The sequence below is a fragment of the Lentinula edodes genome, assembly GCF_021015755.1.
Source record: "Lentinula edodes strain Le(Bin) 0899 ss11 chromosome Unknown C8R40scaffold_6, whole genome shotgun sequence".
Taxonomy (NCBI): domain Eukaryota; kingdom Fungi; phylum Basidiomycota; class Agaricomycetes; order Agaricales; family Omphalotaceae; genus Lentinula; species Lentinula edodes.
The window spans coordinates 238,319-261,282 of NW_025764312.1; the positions used below are offsets into that span (position 1 = coordinate 238,319).

The window sequence follows — 22,964 nt, forward strand, 5'->3', positions numbered from 1 at the left end:
CTCACGTTTTCGAATTCATGTGGCTCTACTGACGTTTTATCCATCGACATGACCTCGAACACTATCACGGACATTGAGGCAAGCCCTTGTCCAAAGGCTATCGTTATTTTACTAATCCTACCACCTATAGACCTTCCGCGTTCCCCCACGTTGGGTTTTCGTCAAAGTCAAAACATCTGATAACATCGTTGGCTGGGGCGAAAGTACATTGGAAGGCCACACTGAGGCTATTGAAGGCGCTTTCGACGATCTCCGCGAACGTTTCATCGGTGCTGTAGCCGATAACATCCAGGATATATGGCAAACCGCTTATATGGGGAGGTTTTATCGCGGAGGCCCGGTTCTCATGGTACTTTCATCCTGCTAGCGATCTCGGGTAGTACTCAAGACATTGATCTTATTCTCGCAGAGTGCTCTTTCCGGTCTCGATATTGCACTCTGGGACATTAAGGGTAAGAGGTTGGGAGTTCCGGTATGGCAGTTACTGGGAGGCAAGGTTCGGGATCGAATCAAAGTATATGGCTGGATCGGAGGAGATCACCCTAGTGCAGTGGTGAGCGCCGCAGTAGAGCGCAAGGCCCAAGGGTTCACTGCGGTGAAGATGAACGGAACTGGTAAGGATCTGAGAAAAGAAAAGGCATACGCCAGACAGTGTTATGGCTTTGAAAGCAGTGATTGTACCATGCTCTACTCATACATACAACTGCTCTACTTTCTTGAAACCAATTACTGAAAACAGTTTCGCAGACGCTATATCTTGGATTGATTCCCCCGAATTACTTGAAGCTACTGTCGAGCGTGTCAAACAAGTTAGGTGCGTCTTGGAACTACAATTTCCCCTATGCGGTGACTATATGCCCTAATGGCGCTTACCCAGATCCACCGGACTCGACGTTGGAGTTGACTTCCACGGTAGATTACACAAGGGCATGGCCAAACAGCTTGCTAAGCTTCTGGAGCCTTTGCATCCAATGTTCATTGAAGGTGAGCCCGAAAACAGACATCAAAGGCATCGATCCGATGTCTTCAATATCTTCAACTTGGTTGCACAGAGCCCCTTCTTCCAACTCAGCCGGAAGAAATCGCCGACCTATCCAACGTGATCTCGACTCCTATCGCCCTTGGTGAACGACTTTTCACACGTTGGGATTTTAGGCCCTACCTGGAACGACGAGCGATTGACATTGCACAACCTGACGTAAATTAGCTTGTTCGAGTAAAATCCCTTGGCTTTGAATAACAGTATTTTCCTAATACAGGTATCACACTGCGGCGGGATCAGCGAACTGCATCGAATCGCCAGCTACACAGAGACCTACGATGTCGCTCTTGCGCCACATTGTCCATTAGGCCCTATTGCACTTGCTGCGTGTATGCAAGTGGCAATCTCAGCTCCAAACTGTGAGCAGCGAAATTTTGGACCGTTCGTTATGTTTGTTCGTTGATTAATATGATCATTCAGTTGTAATCCAAGAAATGAGCTGGAAGGTCAGTGATTGTCCACCCACCACATATGTATCTGCTTATGTTTTTGGTCATTCCCTTGCCTGAAGATGCATTACAACATTGCCGCGGGTGAGGCACTAGGAATTGAAGCGGACCTTCACACCTACATGGTCAATCCGGAAGTGTTTGCCGTCAAGGACGGATACATCGCTGCTTTGCAAGGTATGTGTCTCGATCACGGAAATCAATCTATGTGCTGTGGAGGGTCGGCCCTATTGTTACTTCTCTTCGAGGATCGACGCTAGTCTTCCAGCCACTAATCTTAGTATATTTTCAACCGAGTCCTAACCTGCTCGTTCACCCACGTAGGAACCGGAATCGGAGTTGAGATAGACGAAGACCATGTGCGGAAGGCGAGTGAGATTTATGTGAAGCATGCGCCCTGGAGGAACCCGCTTTGGCGTGGGGAGGATGGAAGTTTGCAGGAGTGGTGAGTCTGACTCGGTTGAGTAGGGGTCCAGGTAGTTGTAACTTGTCAGGTTTCCCGTAATTCATGAGTGACTGCCTCAATTAATGAACAGCCGTATCTAGCCATATAGACCTGGTATAAAAGCTGAAAAGGGCAATGCAGTACGTTCGGAAGAAGTTCGCTGACATAATCCCATACCGACTTTGTTGGGCGCTCTAGACCAAAAAGTACAGGTTCCGGAGGTTCCTCCATTATCGCAAATTCTTTCCCGCTTGTTCCTCACACACGAAAGAAGACGCAAGAAGAGAAGTACACAAGAATCACGAAACTTGACATGGCTTTAGGTTTCACTTCATCTTCATCGGCAAGCAGCTCGTCAACTTCAACGGCCTCTGCCTCCACAGCATCTTCGTCTTCATCCCCGTCAGATAACAATGCTGGAATTCCTTCTAAAGGAGCTAGCTATTTCTTTGGTTTCCTCATCACATTCATCGTCCTCTTGGCCTTCTTTATTTGCTGTGGGTTTGGTACAAGGAGAAACATGGCGCGAAGGAGAGCTTTATTAGCCTGGGGACAATGGGACTCTGGATCTGTTATTGGCCTCGAAGGGCAACTTGATTCTTCGGACGTGCCTGCCTTATTCGAACCGCGGTTTATGAAGAGTGATAGTGATACTTTTTGGCTTTCAGTACAGGTACGCACTATATCTCTTTCGGACTTTGTTTCTGGCTTTGTGCTACATATAACTGATAACCTTTTCTCATTTTTTACAGCCGCTAACCGCTCAGACACTCACGATCTCGTCCGCATCAATCCATCCATGTCATGACACTACACGACCTCTGCCTCCACCATCATCACCCGGGCTACCACCAATCCGTCTCCCTTCGCAAAATCCTCACGCATTACATGGCTTATCCCTCCCTGCATGGATACCCGCCACCTCTCTTAACTTGAGTTCTAATAATGGCGTTGGGAACGAGAAGAGAAATGGGAAAGGTGTCTCCAAACCGACAAACACACAAAACGATGTTACTGTTATGCAGGTCGCCGTAGTGATTGAGATGCCCAGTCGGCCGAGAACAGAAAAAGGGGACGAAGACGGTGTTCAACAGAACTTGGTGATTGGAGTTGCATGTGAAGCTTGGGACTCGTCGGCACATATACATGTCGCTGAAGGAGCTCTATCATAGTATGCAACCTTTGTTCACATTTGCTATTCCTCATGTACTTGTGTTGTACTACTACTGTTGTACTTGTAATTATATTCAAGGCAATGTTGGATAGTCTCTGTACAATTATACTCATGATAATTATCTATTCGGGACATGGCTGACTATGGCATTGCTCGTGCACATTTCGCTCAGTTGTAATCAGGTTGTAATATGAGATGTGCAATATGAAACGCAGTGGACAATAGATAACGTTGGTAAAGCCTATGCCCTCAACCACGGCCTCGTCCCTCAGGCCGTATTTTCACAGGTAACGGTCGAATTACTGATCTTTTCCCTTTGCCTGAATTCAGATTCGCCCCTGGAACATCATGTCCAGACCCCATCCCACTGAGATCATCACTCCTAACAAACAAACCTCGGACTTTCTTTCCTGCCCACCTCGCGCTACTTCCTGCCGACATTACACCACTTCTCACGCCTCGACCGACACCTCGAATGCCTCTCCCAACAACCTTTCCGAACCTGACAACATACTGCATCCACATTCCCATGCCGACCAGCACACCCAAAAACCAGAGACCAGCGGGCGGCGCGGCTTCTGATGCGACAATGAGAAGAAATGCGCCGATGAAGAGGATGGAGAGGACCGAACACATTGCGGGGATCCGGGAGGAGAGAGCAAAATAGCCCCATGATTGGGATGAATGATATGGAGGTGTGGGTTGTTCGATTTGGGGGGATGATGAAGGGGTAAAGGGAGAAGAATCAACATGAGAAGAAGAAGGCAAGGAAGGACGTGCACGGTTCTACAAAGAAATAAGTTTCAGTAGTGTCCAAAAGGTTTGGACAATACCACGATACTCACAACGAACGTGCTAACATCACCCCAAGCATAGATCATTAGAAAATATGCGTCGCATAACAGACCCAACGCAGTGGATATTGTACTGAGACTTACTGCCTCTCTAGCGTAAGAGTCAACAGGGAACAAGGATGATGACGATGCCAAGTCGGCAGCTTTTGCGCCAGAAGCGACATCAGAGAAGGAAGGCGAAGACGAGGAAGGTGATATAGCAAAGATTGCGGCGTCGATACTGTGTCGAAGAAGTAGAATGAATGAGGATTCACTTGTAGAGTACGAGAGAGAAATATACTTACGCAGCTAATCCAAGCAGTAATGTACCAATGTATGTCCACTCAACCTGAAGCCGCTGATAAATCTTATCATACATACTAAATTTTAGTGAGAGATAGCTCCCTTCTGCGTCACCTAACCCCGCAGACAAGGAACTCAAACTTGCGCCGGAAAGCCTTGGACTCGTGTTCGAACCAAGTTCCACCAAGGAAGAATTACCCAACCGAGTTTCCTCGTATTCCGCAATTCTGAGTTCCCGATAGATTGTAAAAAGGCATAACAGGCGCTCCCACCATTCCCATTCCCAAATCTCTTCCTCATCAATCAGACTTGTATCAACATCTGTTTGATGAGCTTCCATCTCCACCATCTCCACCTCTGCCTGATGCTTGTGATCATCTTCCAAGCTGTCCCGGTAACTGGGCAATATACCTGGGTTAGGCTGTGCCATACCTAAAACGCCCAGAATCGGAGCTACATGGTTGAACCAAGGCCACGGAGACCACTCTGAGCTCGGATTTGGATTTGGAGAGTCACTGCCATATTCGCCGGCTTCTTTCAACATGACGTCCGCCTCTGCCTCTGCCTCTGATGCAGTCTCGGAAGCAGATTCCGAAATCCATTTCTCCTCTTCCTCGATTTCGTCTCCGGAGTCGCAAGCGTAGCCTGTGAAAACGCGACGACGAATACGACCACGGCGGCGTCTTCGAAGACCAGACTCGGGAGAAGGTTCTCGGTGAGGACCTTCGTCATTGAGAGTTTTCGAAGAGCCTAGGCTCAAAATGAGCGATTCTGTTTCCTCGTTCTCATCGGTGGCATCTTCATCCTCTTCACTTTCCTCTTCACACGAAGAAAGACCAAGGTATTTGGATGATCCTGCAAGTGTAAGCGGGTTACCCTTAGGAGGGATAACTTTGATCTGTAGACTAGGTCCTGCGGAGCCGATTTTGGAGAATCCCTTATCAGCAGTAGTACTGCTTGTACTATCTCTCCGCAGGCGTTTCATGTATTTTGCTCGAGGTCCCGATCCTAAGGGTTTGAGGCTTATGGAGATGGGCTGCTCTGGAGGCCCAAAAGTGCCTGTAAGTAACGTGGATAACAAGACCGACAAGGAAGGACATACTAGAGCCACGTTCCTGTTCCTTCGCTAGCCTGACCAATTCACCCATCTCATACACACAAGACCCTAGAACGGTTTTGTTCAGCCTTCGGGCCTTCTTTTTAGCAGCTTGCGGGAAGTGAACGACTTCGAATAAAAGTTTGGTATTGGGACGAGGACTTTCACTAGAAAGTTAGAGTGATTATATTAACATCAATCAGAGGAGAATGGATGGAATTACACACATATCTAGCCCCGTCTTGGAATTCGGGTTCTGTCCGTCGCTTCCTAAGGTTGTCTCGTGGATTTCGCAATGATTATGCCCCAAATGAGGGTCAACGGAAATCGTGACTAGCGGTCTCCAGCCGTTCAAATTATTGCTACTTCGACGGTGAAGCAGCTGGTGTAAATTTTGGCTACGGAGAACTAGGTGCCCAGTAGGGTTTATCTCACAATGTCAAGGTACATAGATAAAGCCAAAATACTCACCAGAAATACGCCATATTCTATTGGATCAACGTTCAACACCAATTTTAAGAGAAAGAAGCGCAAAGAGACGTACGAGTCGTTTACAAGCCCTATCTCCATTACCATTGAAACTTGCTACGATGACTAGCAATCTTATACAGACTGCGTTTTGCCAGCTTGAATTTTAAATGATTCAAGGTCGAAGTATTTCGCAGCGCTGCGCCGCAGTCGAATGAAGTGGAACCGGTCGTAATTGAAGGAAATATATGAAGAATCCGAAGCACAGGTATAACAAAAATACAATGTCGTTAAGATATATGGTCGTGAGGAATGAACAGTATCAAAAAATGATCGACCGAGAATGATACTTATGTTCCCGGCAATGTCCGTAGCGCTACGTATTACGGCATTCGGTCGGAGCTTCGGAGCAGCCACAAAGCAATTTCACTTTGACCTTGTACTGTAAATGCTTCCAGAGACGCTATTATGCCTTGTTAATGCTGCCCTCATCCAAGCGGCCACCGCTTCGCTCTCATTGAATGCAATCCTTTCCCTCAACACCCAAGATATTCCCTCTCCTCCATCTTTTTCCCTGCCAGCTGCGCAGAATTTAACGATTACAGTTGCTTACTGCTCCTCAGAAACTGTCTCAACGCGTTTCTTTGTTACCAACAGCACCACAGTGGATGATCCTGGGCCCGATGGAGGGACAAATGTATATGAGATTATAGTAAATCAAGGGCTGGGCACCTTTTCGGCTTCTTTCCTGGACGGAGGAGTTTTGGCTATAGATGGAACCCTTTCAGACGATTTCTCATTTGAGATTGCTGCTTCAGATAGTGGTTAGTGATCTAGTAAATCCCCTGGCGAATTAATTCGTAATTTACGTAGGGCCAATGCACGAGGTACTGGCTACTTTTCCGTTATTAGGCGACACGACATCCAACCAAGCGTTGCTCTTTTCACCTCCATTTGACCCGCCTATATTCATAGACCCTTCTTATCCAAATTACACACTTCCTGGCCCATCGTTAGCATCCCCTTCACCACCTGATTCGTCTCCAAACTTCACTCTGCTAATAGCGCCTACATCATCTCAAACTTTGACCAGCTTACCACAAACTGCTTGCATGATGGCTTCACAATCATCCTCTGGGAATATCGCCAATGAAAGTCTGTGGCTGAGAGATGAGGATGGCTGGCGGACACAGTGGTTAATGGCAGGTCTTTCGCCACAGACCAATTATACTGCGTATGTCATTCAGGATAGCCAAAAGCTCAGTGGTCCGATGTATTTTGTGACCAAGTCCGGTAACCGACAATCCTTCTACGTTCACTTTACTCATCTGACTACCCTTGAACAGCTGTATTCGCTTGTCCCTTGGCCGCTTTCCTTCCCTATTGCCCCGGTGTAACATATGCCATTCCACTTCCTCCTCCGGACAACTCTGAATTATCCATATACGACTCCACCAACCTTCCATCAACGATATCCGACACACTCACCACATACTTTACCAACTTTACCACAACGCTTACTACGCAAGCATGTGGGAGAGATTATTATTCACCACTGCAAACCTGCGCAGACTGTCAGCGAGCGTACTTTCGCTGGCTTTGTTCTGTCAGCTTTCCTAGATGCGGCGAGCAAAGTCCTTCTACAACTACAGCCACAAGCTCCTCGTCTGTAGGAACCTCTTCAGCAGGTCTACCCTCTCCTACCTCTGCCCTGCAAGCACAAACCACATCTTCCGTCCCGCGAAATCCTACGTTTTCTTCGTTGAACATGTCATATTCCGTGCTGATGCCATGCATCGAAACATGCCAAGCAGCTGATAGAGCATGTCCTAATTTTCTGGGGTTCGCGTGTCCGTTGGCAAGGTTTAATGCGAATCAGAGCTATGGGGTGGGGTATATCGACGGTGCTGAGCCAAATCAACAGGGATTGGGTATACCGGGGCAAGCGCAAGATCAGTGGGGGAATGTTTGGTGTAATTTCGTGTAGGTACCGATAGTACTTTTTACGTGGATTCCAGAGCGAGCTCAGTGTATTGTATCTAACGAACGGAAAATATCACTACTACTACATATCATTATTCAAAGCGGCTAGAATTTTCATCCTTCTAAAGCGGGATTTCCCCAAAATCGTACAATACTTGTACAATACACTGAGGTAGTTCATGCAAACTAGAGTGGTCTACTGTCCATGTTATAAAAGTACTCCGGAAAATTGACTACCTCCACACCTCTTCCTCATCATGTATATGGTTATGACTTTGACCAAGCCGTGGCCCAAGATCAAATGCATTCTTCAACCTTACACTCTCTTTGAACGCTTGAACTCGCTCCTGCAGCTCCGCACACGCAGGGTTTGCAGCAATAAGGGCGTAACCCTCTCCTAGATGTGATTCAATTTCTCTCACTCTCGATTCGGACGATGGGTGGGTGTTGAAAAACTCTGGTGAACTGAAACCTCCGCGCGATGCTTGGGACTGTAGTTGACCTAAACGAGTGAACATTCTATGGAGGATAACTTAGTTTATCAATGGAAGAGAGGAATCAATTGCGGACGCACGCTGGGGAGGCTTTGGGGTCATAGCAAGCCTTCGACATCAGCCGCAACCCGATTAAATCAGCTTCCCTCTCTTGCAGTCTCGAGTTGGGAAGCTCGAGCAGGAGCTTATTCAATAATGCGCTGATTCCGAAATCTAGTCCCAATGCGGAAAGAAAAAGAGTTAACGCAGTAGCAATAGTTTGGGAAGAGAGTCGCTCGGCTGCATGACGCGCAACAACGTGGCCGATTTCTAAGAAAACGATTGGGAAATTTCAAACCATTTGGGGATCAAACACATACCATGCGACAAAACAGCAGCCAAGCCCTGCTCATCCTTGCAGATAGGTAAAATTCCCGTAAAGACAATCACGGCCCCAGGCGTTGCGGCAGCATTAACAATCTTGCGATCATCAACAACGATGACAGTCCATTCTTTACCAGCTGATGCAATAGTTGCCGGAGAAGACTTGATCGATGAGGAAGACGAAGAAGAAGACCAAGTATCATCGTCAGCAAAATCGTTGCTGGAGAAGTGCGGTTGGGGCTGAGAGTAACCTCTGACAACTCCCAATTGCGACGCGTCAAGAACAGTTTGCACGACTCTCTTGACATGCATCGTCACTGGGTGTTCATCTGGTAATATTCGACCTTGAAATTGAGCCAATGTTTGTTGGAGTGCGAACTGCCCAACTTGAACTTCAGTTTTTGGGGAGACAGAGATGAACCTCCAGCGACCAGTTTCAGGAACTTGTTCTAAACTGTTCGACAAAGAGTGAAGAGTAAAGAATCATGTAAGACTGGGATATGTACGCAAATCACTGGATACAACAGGTGACAGACCAGGAGACATAATAAATTACACCCACACCAGCAAGTCCTGCACCAACTTTCACCGGCCATGCTCGATCCTCAAAGAAGTTTTTTCCATTTCCCCGCCCTGGCCCTGGATTGGGATTCGGGGAAGAGAATCGAATATATCGTGGAGGAGGAGAAGCTTGTCGGAAAGTTGAGGAATGGAAGTAGTAAGTATTTAGGGAGTTCCTCACGCCCAAATTTCGCAGCAGCGATGGACGAAAGTTACGGCTCCATATACATCTGAGCATTTCAAGGCAAATTCTCAAAATAGACCAGGATTGAAGCTGGAGCTTAAAGCTTAAAGCTTGAAGGTCTGGGATGAGTGCGAATAAATAAATAGGACGTGTGAAAGTTCCGACGCGTCTTCAATGCCGCCTGTGTACGCGTCTTCAAATTTCAAACCTCTTCAACGATTCAACCTCTGTTGAATACACATAACATGGTAGTCAACGTAAACTTTGCGGCGGTCTTCTTTATTAGCTCCTCGTGGGTCTCGAGCATCTAGTAATTTCTTCGACTACTTGGCACCTTGAGCATCAAAACATGCTTTGATTTCCTGGAGGGAAAAGGGGAACTTATACTTGCGGTCGTGGATGATTCAACTGTCATCGGCCGTAGTAAATTTCGATAGATGCCAATCCCGTTCATAAGGTCCTCCGCGCAGCCGCACCTAACTCCTTCACTTTCTGCTACCTTCCATGCTTATCCTCTAGCTGCTTATGGGCGCCAGCTCCTATACGATTTCCCCTTCGGCAATTGCAAATCTAGGGCCTAAGAACGCCCAGGACTCGGAGGTCGCTTTCTTGCGATCTCTTGTCCCTGGCTTTTGTTTTCTGCAGCTGACATAGGCTGACAGGCAATAATTTCCTACATAGAGAACTAGAAGCAAGGAAGGTTCCTAAATCTGGTTAAGTCTATGTACGTAGCATCCAGCACGCTTCTGAATCGATATTAAATTCTGGGTGCCAACCTGTACCACCGCGTTTTGTTTTCGCTTCAGAAACATCCTGGAAGTCAGCGTGTTTTGTATCCTATCTATTATCCATCGATGCACTCATTCATCTTGCCCTTCCATTCATCTTGTCCCCTGCCTGCACCTACCCTCGTGCCATATTCCTTGACCGCGAATTCCAGAACTATATTGACGTTCCCTGTCAGGCGCCACTGTCACACTGGGGTGAAGACTTTGAACAAGGGTCTGAGGTGGTATGAGGATCTCACTTAACACGTACTAACATGTTAGTCTGCTGGGGTATTTAAAGGACGGGGACTCGAGATGATCATGCAGTGATTACCCCAATCATCTTTTTCCGTGTTTACAGATCCTGCGACTCTTTTAAAAATGTGTCGATGGATTGTATATGTTGGCGAGTGCGTCTACTCTTTTCCTATCGTCGTATCTTCTTGTTTTAACACGATGCTTCAGGCAGAGTCTTATGCTCGAGGATTTACTGGTCAGGCCAGATCACTCGGTATGTTTGAACGTTTCCAGCTCACGATCAGTGCTCATATCTACCAATGCTTCATAGATCGTAAAACAGTATGTATATCTCATTAATTCCCAATTAATTCCTGACACTAAGTCTTTCAGAGTCAATAACCGTTTCCTTCCCGGACTATACTACGGATTGGAAGACGACGACAAAGCAGAGTTGGAGATACGTAAGTTTTATTTCCTAATGTCAGTCAACTTCTTTCTGATATCCGTATCGACGCAGAGGCTACGTGGATTAATGTTCACGGCTTCGGGGTGGGTTGGTATACCGACACCCTCGCAGAATTCGACCCCTCCGTCAAAGGCATGCAACCCGCTCAGTTTAGGACTATTGCCCCGATTTCTACCGATCTTGCATTTAGCCAGCTTTGTGCTCATACCGCATCCAAATGCACGCTGGCTCACATCAGAGATGCCAGTTTCCCTCCCGTCGTGGAAGTAAACAACCATCCTTTCATATTTGGGAAATATGCGTTCATGCACAACGGAAGCGTCGCTGATTTCGCTCCCATTGTATGTTTCTTTTCGTGCTTTCGATGATTCGATATAACTCTTCATTTATAGCGATTCGACGTGATGCGGAGAATAGCCGAACTGCAAGCGACAGTGCAAACACTCGCCTTGGCATCCTCTGTCCCGAATTCCAACTACGTGTTCAACATTCGAGGAAACACTGACACTGAGCATTTGGCGACCCTTTACTTCGCTCACCTCGATCTCATCAAAGCAGGGATCAGGTCCAGGCGGGGTCCTGGTGGTTTCGAGATTCCCTTCGACACTGACTCGACTGATGCACTGCTACTTGCTCTTGTCAACACCATTGCTGATCTTCACAAAATTCAGCGTCGTCACAAGACCGGCCCTTTCACTCCTGGCAATGTCCGTGCTGGAAATAAACTGAACCTCTGCATAAGTTCGCCTTTACTGCCCTCCTTCGTTGTCGTATCAAAGCTGATTATCTTGTGAATATAGCCGACAGCGGAAATCAGATGCTTGTGTGTCGCTGGAGGGACGCGAAGGAAGGTTTCCCGCCCAGCCTTTACCTTTCGCTCACCGCTGGCGAGAAGCTGAACAGGAAATATTTCCCTGTTCTTCCTAGTCCCAAGATTTCAGAGGACATCAACAACACAGATGTCAAGATCGATTCAGTCAGAGAACTGGTACAGAGATACCAGGACCTCCCTCCCAGTCAACAAGGTTTGTATCATTTATTGATCGATGAATCTCATACTAATTCTTCTTTTCTCAGGGCGACATGTCATCGTTGGCTCCGAACCTTGCAGTAAGCATCCACCCAACACTTCGAATACTACCTTCATTGCTGACCAACTGTCTGATAGCTGAATATGTCGATGATTGGGGTCTCTTCGATCAGAACCAATGCGTTATTGTCGATGAAAACCACAAGTTGAAGATCATCAATCTGGCGAAATTCTTCCGAGAAGGCCGTGAGCATGAATTTAAGAGGTACCACTTCGACAACGTCTTCGACCAAATTTCCAACTCCGAGAGCAATGCTCCTACACCGGTGATTGGAGTTCCAACGCAACCCATCGATCTGCCTGATTCCAAGTGTGAGGCTTTCGAGGCTGAGCTGGACTTGAAGAAAGTTTGATAAAGACGTGAAGCTTCTCGGAGATGTGATTAACAAGTTTGTCCTTACGCCAGTGTTTGTATGACTAGAATGTATACAATAGTAAGTAGCCAATGAATTGTGGAGAGTTGCGCATTAGTGCCAGAAGCTGTACTAGTCACAGTCGTAAAAACCAACCTAAGATAGACAGATAGATACACTCGAGGAATGCCCCCTGGTTTGAGTTTGATATGATTTTCCATGTCCAATTTTTGTTGCAATCAAATGATATGTACATACAAGACAAAAAACTTACAACAACCATCACAACCGTTGTGCCGTTCTCGTTCTATTTTTTGTTTTGGATCAAATATCGCCCACAACTCCCTTGTATTCGACAAACAGCTTTCTCAGCACTAGCTAGTCTCCATATTTAAAGATGTCAGACCAAGTCAGACTAGGGCACATTGTTAACCCATTGTAACCTTTCCCCCCATTACTTACCCTATTGAGCAAAAGTCCAAAGAACTCCGTCATGAGCAACCCATCAAATTTGAAAAATAAAACAAGTAGCAGCATCAGTGATATAGCTGGGCTGTTTAACAATCTCATAGTAGCCCCGTCCGTATAGTACCCATTCGTCTCGCATATATACCACTGAATTGATTGGGATTTCTAGGCTCACTATCAAAATTCCCGCGTTGAACAGTCTCCGTCGTGCTGGTAGTAGAATACCACCAGCGGCAAAATCTGAAGAAGACAAGGGGGAAGAAGCAGACGAAGAAGAAACGGAGAAGGAGGAGGAGGAGAAAGAAGAAGAAGAGAATGACGATGATTTAGAGGAAGTTCAGATCATCCTGAATCCATCCGAGAGCGAAGGGAACGCTTCGCTGATTGTTGGAAATATTGCTTCACCTAAGTCCCACAATGGTGTTCGCAGTCAGCCAAGGATCTTGAGATCGGACAATCAATCAATAGCAAAGGCGGCGCTAGTTTCAAGTACTAGTGAAGTTGTCCCATCGAGGCGCAACGAATCAAGCAGCTCGAGTACTTCGGTACAAGTAAAAACAAAGGCACCTTCCCAATTTTTGCTTACACCGGTGACTGATGAACTTGAAAACCCTCCTACTGAACTTACTCTTGCTCAACGCCACGGCGCTCGCGAAGAGCGATTACCAGGTCAAACTGTAAGAGCTCATACCTCCACAGCCGGCCAGCCCAGATCGGATTTTCCTCGACCTGTTACAGCAAGGGGACATAGAGGGAGGAGAGATTCGCTTGACCCGACTCTTCAGAGTGAAAAGGTAGAACTAGCGAACTTGAGAAAGAAGGGGAGAAACCGGAATTTCAATCGGAAGACGCGATACGACATCGAGGAGGATTCCACTTCGCATTATTCGCAGAGGGGTATTTCTTCGGGACAACGATCATTGGCATCACGTATAGCACCAAAATTTGTATCGGGGTCAAGCAGAGCAGCTCAAGCCACGAAGGGCACTGAGACCTTAGTTCATAGGCGCCACATTCGGGACTTTTCGTCGAGGTATTCCAATTCACCATATCAGATTGGAGTCCGACGTACTCGACTTGGTCGGTCAGACGCATTCCCAGATGAAAGAATCCTCGCAAATGCCACATCTAGCGCTGATCCTTCATCGTCAGAGACATCAGGAGCACCATACAGTGTTTCGACGTCCCAGGGATCCAATGCTCCGAATGATATAGCGAATACAATTAGGTCGTTTCCCAGATCAACTCCAGATGACGGGAATCTGGCCGATTATGAAGACGAGTCTCCCGTTGTCCAGCCTAGTGGACCTACGTTCGTTCATAAACCGCTGGCGAAATCAGCCTCGGCGATGAGTGTAGACGACGTGGTGTTGCCGGCACCGAAATACGGAGGTCCTCTGGTAAAGACTGATTCGATGATGAGTGTCGACGTTCCTATTACCGCTTCTAGGACGCGCGCGCTGGCGAAGTCAGAATCGGACATGAGCATTGTCATTGAAGATCAGCCCACGAATTTTGGGGGTGCCTTTGTACAACAGACGCAATCTCTGCAGAAATGCGCCTCGGTCACCATGGTCGATGCATGTGATATTAGAGCCTACGATACAAATGAAGACAATAAGATCATGAACATGGATACGGAAAGTCAAAACACACCATCAACGGGCCCCAGTAATGCGCCAGTATTCAGTCCGCCGCCAGCCCAGGCGGCCTTCGCGGGTCATTGGATTTATCAAAGCGCACCTGTACAAGCTTTTGCACATGCTCCAGCTTCTTCTCCGGCTTATCAGCCAACTGCCCCGATTCAGCATCAATACCAATCGACGTTTCCTGTCCCTCAGCAGCAGCCACATCCAAGTGTTATAATGGAGAATATTTCGAGAGCGTTCACCGATCCTCCGGATATTTCTAGCGCAATACCAAGGCCGCTGAACAAAATGGATCCCTCTCCGCCGCTGCCTCCAAGCCAAACAGAGCCCACCATGTTCAAGCCCCTGCCAAGGCAGGACACATTCTGGAACGAAGTAGAGCGCACTACGCTCAAAGTATCCCAGACCAAATATCGTTCACCTCCAAACAGGGGCGGTCAAAAGCGCTCCTGGGAGAATGCAGGACACTGGGCATCGATGGATCAGGATGCCAGCCAAGGTCATAGGCGGAGGAGGATTGATCCACATACGAGAGCAGAATTGAACCATAACAGTCACGAGATCCTACCAACGTCTCCCCTACAGCCGCTGCGTGGACTTCCTATCAGGAAGAAAGATCGCCGAACAAAGTTGAAGGAGAGCCAGGACAGAGAGACTCCTATCGATTTAAGGCATAGATGCTGTGGCTCTGGGATTTTGAGGTGTATAACTTATGTGGTGGATTCATGTACTGCAATCACCAAAAGTTGATGGTAAGTAGTTTAAGACTCTCACGGTCCAAGTCCTCGTATATATTTCGATGTGCCACGGTGAATCAGAACACTATGTATAAATATTTTACATTCTCCATATATTGTGATACCTACGCTACCTACCCACTTACCGAGAAACGCAGAAAACAGAGACTATCACAAATCCAATTCAACTTCGTAGGCATCAGACTTGGACGTAGGCAGATCGATAGAGTGTGCTGGAACTCCAATAACCGGCGCAGAAGCGGTCCTTCCAACGGAGTTTATTTGGTTGAAGACATCGCTGAAGTGATATTTTTCGAATTCGTGCTCACGACCACCTTGGAAGAATTTCGCCAAATTGAGGATCCTCAATTTGTGGTGTTTATCGACGATCACACACTGGTTCTGATCAAAGAGACCCCAATCGTCGACGAATTCAGCTAGAAATTTATCCAATTAGCGATAATATATCATGTTCAGCGTCCTCCAAATTTTGGAAAATAGACTTACTGCAAGGCTCTGAGCCAACAATAACATGACGTCCTAGATGATGGTCGGAAGACCGTTCATTATAAGTCTGTTATAAGTAGATGAAGGAAATTACACAAACCTTGTTCAGTGGGGGGCAGTTTCCGGTATCTCTTTACCAATTCCTTGACAGAGTCAATTTTGACAGTCGGGTCGACAACCTTCTCTGAATCCTGAGGATCAGGCAAAACCGGAGAATATTTCCTATTGAGCTTCTGGCCAGCGGTGAGCGAAAGATAAAGACTCGGAGGAAAACCGTCCTTTGCGTCCCTCCAGCGACAAACGAGCATCTGGTTTCCGCCGTCAGCTGCAGAGGAGAAGTCATCAGATATACAGTCCCAATTGAAAATGACAGTGAAAACAAACTGATGCAGAGGTTCAATTTATTACCAGCAAAATTCTTGCCAGGAGGAAACGGACCAGGTGTGAACGGACCGACTTGATATCGACGTTGAATTGCGTGGATATCGGTGATAGTGTTGATAAGCGCAAGTAGTAACGAATCAGTCGAATCAAAGTTGAAGGGAATCGTGATACCAGAGCCTCCGTGTAAAGGAGGCGGTTGCTGACCAGTCTGAAAGCCATGTGGGAAGTTGAAAGTGGAGATATCCCGTGCTCGTCGAATCGCTGACAGGATCCCAGCTCTAATGACATCAAGGTGGGCAAAGTACAAGGTAGCCAAATGTTCGGTGTCGGTGTTTCCCCGGATATTGAAAACGTAGTTGGAATTCGGAACGGACGATACGAAGGCTTCGGTCTGTACAGTGTTTTGCAATTCAGATATTCTTTTCATCACGTCGAACCGCTGAATGGAAAGATTAATAAGTTAATCTCAATACTTGAGAACGGCCTACGATTTTTGCGAAATTATTGACACTACCATTGTGCATGAAAGCGTATTTGCCAAAGATGAATGGATGATTGTTAACTTCGACAACGGGTGGAAAGCTAGCATCTCTGATATGGGCCAGGGTGCATTTGGATGCGGTATGTGCGCAAAGTTGGCTAAACGCAAGATCGGTAGAAATAGGGGCAATAGTCCTGAACTGGGCGGGCTGCATGCCTTTGACGGAGGGGTCGAATTCTGTGAGTGTGTCAGTGTACCATCCTACTCCGAAGCCGTGGACATTAATCCACGCCGCCTCTAGGTCGATATCAGAAGAAGTACAACAAGATTCAGTGTGAACAAAACTAACGCATCTCCAACTCTGCCTTGTCGCCGTCTTCTAATCCATAGTATAACCCGGGGAGGAAACGGATATTGACTCTAAAATGCTATATATCAGCATCCGTCAAGAGGTACTCAATGGAAAGAATGGCACTGTTTGACTATCTGTTGACGCAGAGCTCAATCATGTTTATGGATACACTCAAAACATAAAACACACGGAATGTTTGGGTTTGACGAGTAAATCTTCAAGCAGAAGGGGCTGTCTGGAGGGATTTGTTAAAGATGTGATGGAATAATATCAGAGGAAGAATCGTACTCGCCGACGTATACAATCCACCTACACATTTTGGATAGTAATACGAAGTCAAGTAGCTGGGACAGTTACTGCAAATAATCTTGGAGAGCTACAATCTCTTTAATATCTCTATCGAGAGATCCACAAATAGAAACATTCTCTGCCAGCAGGCGTGTATTCCTACAAATGACTGCAACCACTTGATATAACTTTGCATGGAGCCTAGTCTGAGCTTGGTATGTAGAATCCCACTAAGACGACAAGAAGAATGCAAAGAGGTGGTATGAATATATTTCATATGCATGAAACCACGCATTATCTACGCATGGAATTGAAGTGTTCCACGGCCAAGTCGGAGAACACTATGTATAACCAGAGTAAAGCAATCTCAATACAGATTACCTTCGAAAAAGATATTAGGATTGGCCATGGGGTGAGTGCCTGTACAATGTATATACAAACAAGTATCATGACGGCTGGGAAGAATCAAAACTTGAAAGGGTAACGATTACTCATCTGGATATTAAGCTTCGCAGTTCAGCGCTCAGCATTCAAGTTCAAATTGGAGACGACCGGGTAGATTACATACCATTGGAAGGACAGAGGAAGAAGTCGAGGATATTGACGGTGACAATGCTTAGCACAGACGGAATTACTGCGCCATTCGCCGAGACTTGCAGCATGGATAAGACTTCTTGAGATGATAGACTGATAGATGGTGTTGTCTTTGCCTGCGAGGCGAGGTTGGCCAGCGCTTGTAAAGCAACATGAAAGAGGAATAGCGAAAAGCAGCACATGTATTACATAATCATACACCACAGAGGGAAAATCTCCCTATTTGGCGGATGAAGAAATTCTGAAATTGAAGTGCTACAATACCCACTACCTAAAGGAGCCTAAAGGTAAGTAGCGCGAATACATATGTACTCCATGTCGATCTATTACACTGCGTACACAGCATCAGCGCTCCGGGCACTATGGTCATCAAGAGGCGAGTGAGATTCAGATCGCGGGTACTTATGTTGCCACGCGAAAGACCCTAAGGCCCAGAAACTTCTATGATGAGATCAGCCGAAAGCTCAGCCGAGTGCACGGCATCTGGTAGCGGCTTGAGAGGCCGTAGAACGACCGTAGAATAGCGTAGAATCTTCATAAAACACCTATTTCGCATTCACTTGTTGTTGATATCATATATTTCATGAGCCAACTAATCAAATACAGTTCAGAAGCCATATTTATTGGTTCAAGTAGTGAAAAAGAGTGAAACATCCGATGTATGTCTTGAATCTGTTCTCGCAAGGCCTGCTTCATGCGACAACGGAATAGCATTTGTCCGGGGCAAATTTAGCTTCTGTGTATGTGTTCGTCCTGGTGTCACACTATCTGTGGGGGGCTCCGGCCTTTTATATGAACGCTTGAATGGTGTTTGAGGTTGGGGCGGATTCACTATTTGGGTAACTGTGGTTGCATCTACGCCAATCTTGTCATCTGGTATACCCAATGCCAACTCCTCTTCTCGTGAAATCGTAAACTTAGGCTCGAATTCCGCAACAACCGCAGATGAAATGTGGTTTTTCCAGCCTGGATGTCGATCTAGAAGATGTTTTTTCATATTATACTTCCAATGGACTTCTCGGCAGGCTGAAAAAGGACAAGTAAGCGGTACATTTGTCGCGGGATTCTTGATGCTCATTGTAGCAGCACGCCAAATTTGGACACGATAAGCACATGGGCAATGCGACTGCACATAACCTTTGTCAATCTGCACAGAACAGCTCGCTGACGAACACGGTTGACCACAGAAGCCACAGGGATAGTTGGGATCAATCTAAGGAGTTTGTTAGATCAGTCATTGTTAAGAAATCGAAACGAACAATATAAGCTTCAGTTCCGGGGAGACCACGACGTTTCTGTAATATATGTTTTGCCATATGAGAGTATAGTTCTGCGATTTTGACCATCTTTTGGCAGACTGAACATGACTTTTGATCAGTGTTTGACGAGGGTTTTGGAAGAGATGAAGATGCGTAAAAACACGCTACGATTGCTGTCAGATCAGAGAATCAATACATGGAATAGAAATGGTACGCACGAGATGTTGGTCCTGATTTGAATGAGTATGGGAAGACACCGCGACTAATGCAGTGAACGGGCATAAGGTCAAGGAGATCGCGGTTATCAATAAGACGCTGAGAAAGAGTTGAGAATGAGGATGATAGTAAAGAATCAGGAAAGCGCCAAGTTGATCTTTGACTGCCGAAATGGGTTTTCGTCTCTGGAGGGAGTTGATCAAACGGAAGTTCTTCAAATGAGTTCCGACGGAAAGGATATGTTAAGCTGCCATTGACCTCGATGCGAAGATTCCTGTTCAGTACTGGTACTAGTCCATGGTTATTATTTTTCGCCTTCTTCTTTGGTTTTCCTGTCTCTAATTCAATCGACAACGTCGTCCAGTCCCAATGTAGCTCTTTTCCATCGAAGAATGGGAGAAGGTCCAACACCTGACCTCCGAGATTGTATCTTGATTCGGAGAGAGGGATTTCGTCAATAGGTGCATGCGTACAAGCCCCTTTGCTGCGGATGGATGTGCAGTGAAGGATTGCAAGAGAAACAAGTTTTTTATCAGGAATATAGATGAGCGTTGTGAATATCGAGCCAACTTTGAAGGAGTTGTCGTTGTCAATATCAGTTGCAACAGCTTTTGTGTCCCAATCCTTGCCTTCAGCAAAATATCGGACACGTAAAAGACGGTCGTGACTTTTTCCATTGTTCAAATCAAACCCCGGGTTCATCTGCTCACGAAGAGCCGTACGTTTGGAGATCCGCAATTTCGGTTTGTCTGGATCAGGGTAAAAGAAAGGTGATGGACGCTGAGCCGAGTTCGAGTGTGACTCTTGGGCACTTGAGGCAGCCAGCTCATCCTCTTTTCTCTCTTCTTCTAACATTGCAGCCGCATCGACTTTGAGAATCTTGAGGATCGACTGTAGCTCTTCCGAGTTCCCAGATGCGGAGCCGAGGGATTCAGCATTATCGGATGTTGCTGATACAAGCTCGGAAGCTTCAGAGATTGAACGGTCAACAGCTGTGGAAAGTCCGGGATAACGTCCACCAACAGGACGCTGCAAATCACAATCCTCTTGAGCGAACAGCTCACGAAAGCTAAATGTCTTTCCAGGAACCAGTTCATATCCAGCACAAGCTAGATCTTCTAACACTTCTGTCTCTGCCTCTGCAAAAACCTTATCCAAATCACACGAACCAGCAGTCAGATCGCCAGTAAAGTATCGTGGGGTGTGGTGGTCACTAGATCCCATTCGACGTGTCATGAGCCGGCGAGGCTTCTGTTCAAGTTCGGGATATTTTGTGAAAATCTTGTCTGCTCGCAAGGCGGACTCAACTCGCTGACCAAATTGCAAGACATCACAATTTGGATCATGGCTACCTAGCATCCGTGTCCGTCCAAACAGTACCTCCAGAACATCATCACCCAAGAGTGCGACCAAGACTTTTAGCAAAGGATCAAGGCTCTTCGTGTGAGCAACAAGAAAAATAGCATTCTTGATCATTGCTTGGATGTCGCCATATAGCTGCGGTGTCATGAAGGACTGACCATGTTTCACGTAGAGGGCAAATGCCAGGTAAGCGAATTTGACTAGTCGTTTCATCTGACTGAAGAGAGAGAGATCCAGGAGAAGAAAAGGTTCTACAAGATAGGCGAAAAGCTTTCCAAGTAGTTTGAGCGAGCGAAATGTATGAATCTCAGATGGATCCAGGTCACTATCATCGAGTTCTCGAAGATCAGCTACGAGGCAGAGCAGCGTGAACGCTCGAGGAACATCTTGGTGATCACCAAAGTTGAAAACATTTTCGATGTCAATTTCTGTCCAGTCATGTCCTTCCAAACGCTGGAACCAGAGACCAAGAATCGATTTGTTAATAATGACACCATTCACAACCATGCCGTCAATAGACGAAAGCAGAGTACAACAACCTACACATAAATCATTAGCGAATTTGAATCGAAGATGGAATAGTTAACGTACGCTTAATGTCGTGCTTTGGATCGAAAGACGGTGTCTCGAAGTTGGGTCCACACAAAAGATTCAATCCAGGTAATTTTCCAAGCCAATTGAACAATATGTCGCTGGGCTGCACCTGTCGCACCATAGTGACAAGGTAAAGGGCAGGACGCCGCTTCGGGTCACCATCTGAGCTTAATGACCAAATATCACCATGTGCTGCAGCCCCAAATGGTGAAAACTTCCATGCCGCAAGGAGGACCGCATTTTGCATCGCAGCTAACTTCCAATCACCTTTCTTGCAAGTCGGCATGATGAGCACAGGTCGGGCACCATAGAAATTTTCGTCGTAAAGCGAAAATGCCGCAACGCTAATCTCCTGCGCAATGTGAATATCCTTCTCAACGCGAACGGCCCGCACAATCTTTTCCACTGATTTCATATCCTTTCCCAGTCTGAGATCCCCAAGACGTTTGGCATGCTCACAGAGACCGAAGACCTTATCCGTAGAAGGGCACCAACATAGCCGGTTTTCACTGGCGGTCTCATCTTGACTGAGGTTTATACCTCGACGACCTACACCCGGAGCATACCCTTCAAATACCGTCTTGATATTTTGTAAAATCTCGGTGATTCGTAGTCCCGCCGTGGATTCTTGAAGTGAAAAACTTTGACGCTGGCGAGAAATTGTAAATCGAGATGGGAGTGAAAGAGGGGAGTGGTTGAGAGCGTATAAAGTAGCTCCACCACCGATTTCGTATAGCAGGACAGCAAGGTCTCTCTCGTATTCGGAGTAGGATTTTGGGTAGTAGCTTCCATCAACTGCATCTTTCATCTTCTTGGCCAACTTATCAACTGACCATCCTTCTTTATTCGCAATATAGAAAATTCGGTTGAGCGCGGGTACTTTGTTGGCAGCAATGTATGCATGGAGACTCCGGTACTTTTCAAGTAGTTCAAGATGATTACTAGAGTCGCGAGAGCTGTGTAACTGCTACAAATCAAAAATTAGATATAGTCCGATGTTACCATTTTCTTCGCACTTACTGTGAGTTTTGCTTTATTGAGAACTGTACTCGTCTGAGTTAGGCGTTCCTGAATCTGATGAATGCTCAGTGAGACAGTCTTCTTCTTTCCAGGTGATTGACGAGCTTTATCATGGACCACATCGACTTTGCTCTGAAGGCTGCCACAGTGCAGACAGCACGTCCATTCTGTTTGAACATGCATACTACAGGAGTACGATCGGAGAGTGACTGTTGATCTTTCTTCATTAGCCGCTGCAAACACATAGCCTGGATCGAAGTCGGACTGCGCAGAATGGATCCCAAATGGATAAGTGGAAAACGGGCTGCCTAACTTCCAGGGGAAGGTGACACCTGTGCATGCAGATAAAGGATTAGAGCTTTGATTACTGTTGGAATTATCTGAAGCATAAAGACATCAGCAAGAAGATTATGGGTTGTGATCAAACACTCACAAGGCGATAGACATTTAGTGCTCCAATGTGTTTTGAGTTGAGCGAATGATAGTTTGTTCGATCCATGATTTATAGGCTTAAGGCAGCGCGGGCATTGAACAAAGCGGATATCGCCATCTACCCACTCTTTCAGATTGTTATAGACATTATTTGGCGTGTCAGGAGTTGTATTGACGGTTGTATAAACATTATGCACAGAGTTAAAGTTGCATTGCTGAGAAGAAATGTGAAAGTCGAGGTGCGTAAGCACGCACTCAAATCAGTGGATTGCTGGGCATGAATGTGCGAGTCGAGGGGTGTAATCACGCG

General features: G+C 46.4%; 9 protein-coding genes across 9 annotated transcripts; 5 read left to right on the plus strand and 4 right to left on the minus strand.

Moving 5' to 3' along the window:
- Nucleotides 1-48: 48 nt before the first annotated feature.
- C8R40DRAFT_1066923 (enolase C-terminal domain-like protein) lies at nucleotides 49-1,940 on the plus strand (the record flags this gene model as incomplete). The annotated part of the gene is made up of 10 exons (XM_046225836.1): nucleotides 49-102; nucleotides 131-349; nucleotides 410-614; nucleotides 748-814; nucleotides 878-984; nucleotides 1,053-1,198; nucleotides 1,260-1,401; nucleotides 1,463-1,488; nucleotides 1,554-1,668; nucleotides 1,816-1,940. 10 exons carry the CDS (start codon nucleotides 49-51, stop codon nucleotides 1,938-1,940), a joined length of 1,206 nt encoding a protein of 401 aa, XP_046089563.1.
- Nucleotides 1,941-2,249: 309 nt separating this feature from the next.
- Nucleotides 2,250-3,108, plus strand: C8R40DRAFT_1066924 (uncharacterized protein; the record flags this gene model as incomplete). The annotated part of the gene is made up of 2 exons (XM_046225837.1): nucleotides 2,250-2,609; nucleotides 2,689-3,108. 2 exons carry the CDS (start codon nucleotides 2,250-2,252, stop codon nucleotides 3,106-3,108), a joined length of 780 nt encoding a protein of 259 aa, XP_046089564.1.
- A 686-nt stretch (nucleotides 3,109-3,794) lies between these two features.
- Nucleotides 3,795-6,140, minus strand: C8R40DRAFT_766883 (uncharacterized protein). The gene is made up of 8 exons (XM_046236155.1): nucleotides 5,887-6,140; nucleotides 5,814-5,830; nucleotides 5,570-5,750; nucleotides 5,349-5,509; nucleotides 4,249-4,567; nucleotides 4,049-4,184; nucleotides 3,956-3,965; nucleotides 3,795-3,896 (listed from the first exon to the last, which is right to left on the minus strand). Coding segments are annotated over exons 1-8 (858 nt in total). The 5' UTR covers nucleotides 5,919-6,140; the 3' UTR covers nucleotides 3,795-3,894.
- A 118-nt stretch (nucleotides 6,141-6,258) lies between these two features.
- C8R40DRAFT_1167209 (stretch-activated cation channel Mid1) lies at nucleotides 6,259-7,797 on the plus strand (the record flags this gene model as incomplete). The annotated part of the gene is made up of 3 exons (XM_046230971.1): nucleotides 6,259-6,634; nucleotides 6,684-7,103; nucleotides 7,157-7,797. 3 exons carry the CDS (start codon nucleotides 6,259-6,261, stop codon nucleotides 7,795-7,797), a joined length of 1,437 nt encoding a protein of 478 aa, XP_046089566.1.
- A 229-nt stretch (nucleotides 7,798-8,026) lies between these two features.
- C8R40DRAFT_1167210 (peptidase family M48-domain-containing protein) lies at nucleotides 8,027-9,196 on the minus strand (the record flags this gene model as incomplete). The annotated part of the gene is made up of 4 exons (XM_046230972.1): nucleotides 8,027-8,312; nucleotides 8,368-8,596; nucleotides 8,647-9,099; nucleotides 9,157-9,196. 4 exons carry the CDS (start codon nucleotides 9,194-9,196, stop codon nucleotides 8,027-8,029), a joined length of 1,008 nt encoding a protein of 335 aa, XP_046089567.1.
- Nucleotides 9,197-10,618: 1,422 nt separating this feature from the next.
- Nucleotides 10,619-12,311, plus strand: C8R40DRAFT_1167211 (uncharacterized protein; the record flags this gene model as incomplete). The annotated part of the gene is made up of 8 exons (XM_046230973.1): nucleotides 10,619-10,673; nucleotides 10,731-10,741; nucleotides 10,785-10,863; nucleotides 10,920-11,209; nucleotides 11,261-11,609; nucleotides 11,669-11,893; nucleotides 11,946-11,978; nucleotides 12,037-12,311. The coding sequence occupies 8 exons, from the start codon at nucleotides 10,619-10,621 to the stop codon at nucleotides 12,309-12,311; spliced, it is 1,317 nt and encodes a 438-aa protein (XP_046089568.1).
- Nucleotides 12,312-12,804: 493 nt separating this feature from the next.
- C8R40DRAFT_1235044 (uncharacterized protein) lies at nucleotides 12,805-15,178 on the plus strand (the record flags this gene model as incomplete). The annotated part of the gene is made up of 2 exons (XM_046233376.1): nucleotides 12,805-12,890; nucleotides 12,949-15,178. The coding sequence occupies 2 exons, from the start codon at nucleotides 12,805-12,807 to the stop codon at nucleotides 15,176-15,178; spliced, it is 2,316 nt and encodes a 771-aa protein (XP_046089569.1).
- A 79-nt stretch (nucleotides 15,179-15,257) lies between these two features.
- Nucleotides 15,258-17,338, minus strand: C8R40DRAFT_767122 (uncharacterized protein). The gene is made up of 9 exons (XM_046236157.1): nucleotides 17,178-17,338; nucleotides 17,079-17,124; nucleotides 17,013-17,023; nucleotides 16,887-16,957; nucleotides 16,545-16,834; nucleotides 16,057-16,495; nucleotides 15,773-15,997; nucleotides 15,673-15,705; nucleotides 15,258-15,602 (listed from the first exon to the last, which is right to left on the minus strand). The coding sequence occupies exons 1-9, from the start codon at nucleotides 17,204-17,206 to the stop codon at nucleotides 15,337-15,339; spliced, it is 1,410 nt and encodes a 469-aa protein (XP_046089570.1). The 5' UTR covers nucleotides 17,207-17,338; the 3' UTR covers nucleotides 15,258-15,336.
- Nucleotides 17,339-20,671: 3,333 nt separating this feature from the next.
- C8R40DRAFT_1021048 (uncharacterized protein) lies at nucleotides 20,672-22,166 on the minus strand (the record flags this gene model as incomplete). The annotated part of the gene is made up of 2 exons (XM_046223007.1): nucleotides 20,672-21,147; nucleotides 21,200-22,166. Coding segments are annotated over 2 exons (1,443 nt in total), but the record flags the coding sequence as incomplete, so codon positions are not given.
- Nucleotides 22,167-22,964: the final 798 nt, after the last annotated feature.